An 8,028-nucleotide genomic window follows, 5' to 3' on the forward strand; every position below is an offset into this window, starting at 1 on the left:
AGATGGAAATCTTCATGCATCACGAGTATAACAGCAACTTTCTGGAAAGCATTAACTATCGCAATCCTCAGTCCCAAGTCCTCAAACACCTTCGAAGGTGGAGATAGCTAGCAGGGAATGAGGGTAGGGAAGAGGAGGAAAAAACATTTCATAGGAGAAATAATTAGTTCCTCACTTATCATCACTCTTCTTGCTAGCATACATAATAGCATAGTAATGAAGATGGAGAAAATGGCAAGATTAAGCATTGAAGCATGGCTCTTGGTTGGATTTGCATTCCATAGCCAAGAGTGTTAGTGTAGGGTCTCAACCTCTCTACTTGGTTGGAGAAGGAGAGGGAGATCTTGCACTTTGCGCAATACACAATGAGAGTGTGTGTGAGTGTGTGTCGGAGAGTATACCCCTCAAGCAACCCCCTAGCTTTCTTTGGTCAACTCTCCCTTGTAGCTCATGCTTGAAGCTCATAGGACCCCTCCTGGCCTAGCCAATCACAAGCAAGGGCATATCAGGCAACAAGGGTAGCCTTGGGACAAGTGTCCCCCTTTTCCCTTTGAGAGAGAGGACTTGATAAATGCTAAAACATACCATCTCTCATTTGGGCCGGCCCCTTTACCATTGGCCCCGTGTTGAGATAGATCTATAATCACATGTCTATATCCTAACCCTTGTTCCCTTTTTTTCTGCCACATTAAATGATCAGTTTAATATGAGAAAATCATTTGGGTTTGTTAGATATTACATTTTGTGACATGCCATGCCGCCGCCATAGGCGGTGCTGTTTTACTAGTAATTTTTTTAAAATTAGCACAAAAGAGCTAACCAAGCATGACTAGTTTACGATCTCATTTTGCCTATCAAGCTTCAACAAGGGCTAAACTCTTGAAACACTAACAAGGGGAGTTCCTATTGATGGGATGTCCCTCTCTCTCTCTCTCTCTCTCTCTCTCTCTCTCTCTCTCTCTCTCACACACACACACACACACACACACACACACACACACACACACACACGTATGCATCAAATATTAGGGTTGGACCATACATACTATTTCACATACAGATACATATAATCTTTGCTTTGCCTATTGCATTGCCTTTGGAGGCATTTCATGTTTCTAAAAACCAAAACAGTTCAGATCATAAATCACGCACCCTTTGCAATTACTTCATAACACATATCAAGAGCAGAGTCCCACACTATAGAAATCTGTATGCTTTTGGTGCTCTTCAAACGAAGGAGTTAAACAAGAAGAAGTAAAGTAAAGCACCTTAAATAAATAAAATAAAGGAAGAATAAACATGCCACCCTTTTTTTTCACAAATGGTGAAGGGTAGTGGACATAGCTGAATTTTATGTAAACTTGCAAACTACTAAGAACCAGTTCACGTGGGAGGCTTGGTTACCGACCAGTTGCAACTTTGTTGCAAACTATTTCTGTTTCCATGGCTTGGTTGCGAGATTTTTGCCAATTTTTGGCTGCCAACAAGTTGCTACAAAATGACAAAGAGTGGAGCCATGCATCAACGCTACATTTTTGGAAATAATGACGCCTCTCTCCCTCCTCTTTCTTACCTATTCTGTAGAGCGAACCATGACCGTGGGAACTCCACAGGGATCAATGCTCAGTTGCGTAACCAGTAGACCATGTGAACTGGCTCTAATTTCACTAGTTCATAGTGAGACCCGGCTCTAAGTTTACAACTGGCTCAATTTTTCGACCATTAAACCCACTTGATAGGAAGGGTGCCGTGTAGGCTCCACATAACACGTCATCATGATTCTAGTCTTCCATTGACTTCTATTGAAGCAAGGAGAGACGTAGAGATGTTGGTGTTTTCTAGCCATCAAGAAGAACTTCCAAAGCAAGCAAATTAAAGAGACTAAGCTTTTTGCACTGATTATTTCAATCACAGCAGTAACTATGAAGACACCAGCAGCAGCTACAGGCTTCCTTCTACTCATTAACTGCTTACTGCTCTTGAGTCAGGTATAATTATGATCTATGAAACCATCAATTGTGTAAGAGAAGGGTCCATTCCAATTAGCTATTACATTTTTACTCTCATTAATCATTTCTCTTGAGCTAATTCTGTCCCTTAATCTTTGCAGATTTTAATCTTTGCCAATAGCAGTAGTACATGGAATACATCCGCTGCAGCTGTCATTCCCTCTCCTGAATTGTATGCTCTCCTGGAGTTGAAGGCTCGCCTCGCAAATTCTGCTGCATCACAGGCGCTTGATCTTCGAGCTTGGAATGAGAGTAATTTGCAGAGCATTTGCAATAACGTCTCATCATGGAGAGGAGTGACCTGCAGTTTTGTCTCTGGGCAATGCCACATCACCGGCATCAATCTGACCAGCTCCGGGTTGGCAGGCTCTCTACCACCGCACCTTGGAAACCTCACGTTCTTGTCCACCCTCGATCTCTCCTCGAACCTTCTCATGGGAGGCATTCCCGTAGAGCTCTCTCGCTGCTCCATGCTGCAGCTTCTGTGTCTGCACAACAACAGCCTCAAAGGTCCCATCCCGGCAAGCTTGGGCAATTGCACCAGCCTTGTTGATCTGCAACTTTACTCAAACCAGCTCTCAGGCCGCATTCCCGATGAGATCGGGCTTTTGGGAAAGCTACAAAGGCTATTGCTCAGACAAAACAAGCTGTTAGGAGCTATCCCATCTAGCTTGGGCATGTGCAGGAATCTCTTACTCCTAGACTTGCATATGAACCAGCTTAAAGGTGGCATTCCTGAAGAGCTGGGAGCTTTAACTAGTCTTACAAGTCTGTGTCTGCATCACAACAACTTCATGGGTGCCATCCCTCGCAACTTGAGCAATTGTACAAGCCTTATAATTATCGAACTTGGCTCGAATGAGCTCTCAGGTTCCATCCCTACAGAGCTTGGCGAGCTGGCTCAACTTCAGCGTTCGAGACTTTGGAAGAACAATCTCAATGGAATCATCCCAGAATCCCTTGGCAATTGCAAAGAGCTTGTCACACTCGAACTCACCTACAATCAGCTGTCAGGTGATATTCCTTGGGACACCCTCTCCAATTGTAGTCTTTTACGTAAGCTTGATCTGTCATACAATCAGCTTGTTGGGCGTCTTTCTAGCAAATTGGGAAGGCTTCTATACTTACAACATTTACATCTGGAATACAATTTGCTACAAGGCCCAATTCCCGATTTGGTATTGGGTTTAAGCAACTTGCAGACAGTGGATTTATCCTTCAATCATCTCGATGGCGCCCTACCAAAGAACCTTCCCAATGTGTTCGGACATGTTATAGTGTCTCTGAAGGTTTCTCACAACCTGCTTTCTGGAAATTTGCCGCCTTGGTTTGGACAGCTAATGATGGTGGAGGAGATTGATTTGTCCCACAACAGGTTCGCGGGTACCATACCAGAGAATCTTGGTGACTCTATGAGCCTTAAATATCTCAATCTCTCTGGTAACTGCCTAAATGGAGAGATTCCGCTACATCTTAGCAACATACCAAAACTAATATCATTGGATCTTTCTAGCAATGAGCTCACAGGTTTGTTGCCATCAACTTTACAACACCTACAATTTCTCAATGTTTCGTTCAACAATTTTGAGGGTCCCATTCCCATCTCTGGTGTTTTTGAGCACCTTGATACACGCTGGCTTCATGAAAATTCTGGTTCAACTATACGTAAGCTTTGGACTCCCCCCCATGGAAAAGCTCATCTAGGGTTGAAGATAACGATCTTGATTGCCTTGGCCACCTTAGTTGTTGTCATATGGGTTGCTCTATTGGCAATTCTCTACTATACATATTGGAGAAAGAGTTGTTTAGCTCATGAGGTGGATCAAACAATCAAAAGCTTGGAAGAAATGAGGCATTTCTCAGCTAAAGGGCTCTGGGAATCAACAGAAGGCTACTCACGTCAGAACTTGTTAGGGGAGGGTGCAAGTGGTGTTGTGTACAAGGGAGTACTCTCAAATGGAAAAGTGGTTGCTGTGAAAAAGTTCAACGACGACATTGCATGCGCTCGGGAAGCATTGCTACAAGAGGTGCACATCCTGAGTAAAGTAAGGCATAGGAACTTGGTAAAGGTTTTGGGATGTGTCCTCAACCTTGAAGTAAGTGCATTGGTGTTGCAATTTATGCCAAATGGGAGTTTGGAACAATATCTTTGTCAAACTACTAACGAGGAAGAAAATAAAAGGTTGAGCTGGGACATGATACTCAAGGTAGCTCAAGGTGTTGCAAATGCCTTGGCATACTTGCATCATGAGTATGATGTTGTGCCTATCATCCATGGGGATGTGAAACCAGGAAACATACTTCTTGACTCCGAGTTTGAGGCACATCTAGCAGACTTTGGGCTAGCAAAGCTTGCAAAGAGAAACACCAAAGGTGTCTCCCTGACTTCTCACTTTAAAGGGTCCATTGGCTACATGGCACCAGGTATGTTGTGTTCAAATATGGTTGCATAGCGTTCTGCTTTTACATATCATATACACACATTGTATAACTTTTTATGATTCATGGTGGGTACACCTTCCTTTCATACTCATATTCATAGCATGGCACCAAGAGAAGGTTCACACAAAAGGTTCGAGTAGTAGGACAAAGTCCATCTCTAACAAGAATGTTAAGAAAATATCAAATCAACCACATAGATGCATATAAGCACAATATCAGCCTCACTCTACCATGATACACCCGTTTGCCACTTTGTCTTTAAACAAAAATTCTCTAAAAAGGAAACAATGTTTAACTTGCATTTGTTAAGACAAGGAGTGATCCCCACCATGTATACGACATGACTCGTATGCGACATTGCACAAAATGTTTATAGTGATTATTTAATAGGCATACCTTCTCTTATATTGATCTTCAAGTTGTATTCAAAGTAGATATGATCATAAGCAGAGCCACCAATAGGAAAAAAGCTTCTTCAATGGGACAAGATAGATCTCAATGCTGGTAACATGCAAGCTCTTTATAAAATCAGTCTATACTGAAAATACACAATTGAAGGTATGTTTCAGATTATGATTGGTTGTGGTTAACAAACATCTTTGCTAATTCTATGTGGCAGAGCTTGCATATATTACAAAAATGACGACCAAGGTGGACATCTACGGCTTTGGAGTGGTCATCTTGGAGATGGTGACGGGGATAGGGCCGACTCATGACCTCCTCCATGGAATGAGCCTTCATGAATGGGTGAAACACAAGATATTACCATTGCATAATATATAGTAGACATTTAGAAAGGATTGTATCTTCACCTTTCCTGCAAAGCTTCTCCTTAGGGACACAAAATATAGAACATGAGTCACAAGTAAGACGTGTATTGCAAATGGCTATTGCATGCACAGAAGAGCTACCCAACAAACGCCCAATAATGCCGCAAATAAAGGCATTCCTTGACTCACTTAGGGTTTGCTAAGTACATTGTCTCTCAATTACAAGTTTCAATGTCTGAAACAAGGAGTCCCCAAGGATGGAGATAAATTCATTGGTAAGTATAGTGAAGATAGGTAGCAATAAAGGTGACAAGAAGATCAAAGAGGGTACTAACGCTTTTGCTAGGCAAAAAGGCGTAGGTGCATCAAGTTTGCCATACAAATCCCATTCTTCCAATCAATCTTCTACCTATGTCACTTGTCTCCATGAGCCTTAAGTAGAAAAACTTGTTCACATACCCTTATAAAACCCAAGGACTTTTAAACGATTAGTTTTGCTCAATACTACCTAAAGGTGGATTAACTTTGGATTGTAAATAGCTAACAAGATTGTTACACATAAAATTACAAGGTTCAAACTTCTAATCGAAAAACCACGTTTTCTGGAGCCTTGGTTTGAAGGTCAAACTAAACTACTAAAAAAACCATTTTCTTGGCTTGGATTTCTTACTACTTTAACCCTTTTTAACCTTGAAAATTAAAACCCACTGAATTTACAACCTTGAGTACGTTACATTTTCAATCGGAAGATGTAGCAAAACACTCAAGACCCAAACTAATCAGACAATCGAGCATGTGCCAAAGTCTAAGGTATTTAGCAACAAATGCCCAATTTTTTTCCTTGAGAATTAAGTTCCAGTGAAATTCCAACCACGCTTTTTCATTTTCAAATGGCAAATTTATTGTATGATACATATGCTTGAAAACAACTAGGTCCAACTGCAAATTTTGAGATTCACCCCAAAATTGTATAATTGGGGTGAAGAAACCTACAAAATTCTAGATAAGTTTAGTGTATCCTTTAAAGATGGTCAATTTACCTCTGAAGTTTTCCATGAGTAGGTTTTCTCAGTTTTGAGAAAAATGCTTATTTGGAGCACTGCTAGCCAATGTGATCATTGGATCAACGTCCTAGGGCATCATCTACTAAGCAAAAGTTAATAAAATTCCCAAAATGCTATGTTGAGGTCATCAAATCATATAAGAAGCCACACTAATGATACTCCTGGCTACTACAAACAATTGGCAATGTTAAGTTACAATCCAGTATATAGTAGGTAACCCCCATATGTTACGGTGAGAAGGCATGAAGCTTCAAAACTTAGCTCTAAATCTAGAGGAGAGGAATCTCTAATTTTTCAAATATACTTCAGTGTATAGACCTATCCCAATGCTCGAAATGAAACGCCCATAAATTTTCCATGTAAACTGATTTATATTCAACAGGTTTTAAACTATAACAAGGTAGAAAACATAATGGAAATTTGCACACTTTATTGAATAGAATATTCCCGAATTCCTTCTTGCATCTACTACTACTTCCCTATTTTTCTCTCGATGTTTGCATCCTACGCTTTGACCTGCCCTCTCCCACGTCCACAACACAACCTATGTTGTCCCCCTTGCACTAAAGGTAGATAGCCCCTGGACCCTCAATACCAATCCCTATGTTGTCTTTTTGGCTATTTTGGCTTTTATTTGTATCCGTCAAGGTCCAGGGTCGCCGGGCAGTGGATCTGCGCCGTCAACCTAGTAGCAATTCCCAACAGTAATTTTTGATGATGCCCGTCAGATGTCAGACACGTCAGCACGCATAATCTGCATGGCAATGATTGCCAATCATTGTAAGACTCGTCAGCATGCAGAATGACGGGGTGTAGTTGCACTGCAGGAGTGTACAACACCTCAGCATGCAGAATAACGTGTGGGCCTGCACGACTGTACCTGCCTTGAGTCAGAGACCAGTACTTGGCCCGGCTCCCCTGGACCTTGACGGCCGGGAATGGTCATTTACTGACCATTCCCATAATATTGACTCCCACCATGGCTCCCGGCCTCCTCCGGTCGCCATGGGGTCGTCAATATTATGCGGAATGGTCAGTAAATGACCATTCCCTACCCCATAAATGTAGAACTTTCCTTGTTTTTTTATTATAAAATTGTATCACATGCTACACCCTTTTGTTTTGGCTATTTTGGCTTCAAGTTCTATTCATAAAAACTTTCCTTTTTAAAAAATTAAACTTGTATCATATGCTACACTTCCTTTTCTTTTTGCTATTTTGCTATTTAGTTGTATTCATAATGGTAAAACCTTTTTTGCCCCCCTTTTGGCCCTTTTTTTTGGTGCCTAAAAGATTACAAACACATTCTTGTTTGTTATCACCAATATATATTGGCGATAACAATATATATTGGAATTTGTTCATTGACAATCAAGCAAATGAAGTGAGAATGATAAAAACCTCCTTTACGATACTGCACATTCAATACCATTCAGAAGAAGACATTTTTGCATAGCCAATGATGATTTTGATGGATTGCTTCCCGTGTATATGCGTATAGCGAACAAAATAGAAAGAACACCTATGATTATCAAAACCAAAACTTATGTCATACTACAACTTTTCCGATTTGTGTCAAACTTGTAGTTTTTCCAATGCACCCATGCATGCAGTATGTATGGAATCATGTACCATACATTCTGTATGGTATACATGGATTGATTAATTTTTCCAGATATTATTTCAAAATCTCAAGGATTTGCGAGTTTTCACACAAATTGTTAAAAACTTCATGGTGTCTAA

At 40.9% G+C, this 8,028-nt stretch overlaps 1 protein-coding gene across 1 annotated transcript; it reads left to right on the forward strand.

The window, feature by feature from the left end:
* Positions 1–1,922: 1,922 nt before the first annotated feature.
* On the forward strand, positions 1,923–5,666 carry LOC147448792 (uncharacterized). Its single transcript, XM_086521459.1, has 3 exons — positions 1,923–1,988; positions 2,111–4,433; positions 5,071–5,666. The coding sequence occupies exons 1-3, from the start codon at positions 1,923–1,925 to the stop codon at positions 5,232–5,234; spliced, it is 2,553 nt and encodes an 850-aa protein (XP_086377585.1). The 3' UTR covers positions 5,235–5,666.
* The last annotated feature ends 2,362 nt before the right edge of the window (positions 5,667–8,028 follow it).

Source organism: Adiantum capillus-veneris, chromosome 10, assembly GCF_014529385.1.
Source record: "Adiantum capillus-veneris isolate H3 chromosome 10, ASM1452938v2, whole genome shotgun sequence".
NCBI lineage: Eukaryota > Viridiplantae > Streptophyta > Polypodiopsida > Polypodiales > Pteridaceae > Adiantum > Adiantum capillus-veneris.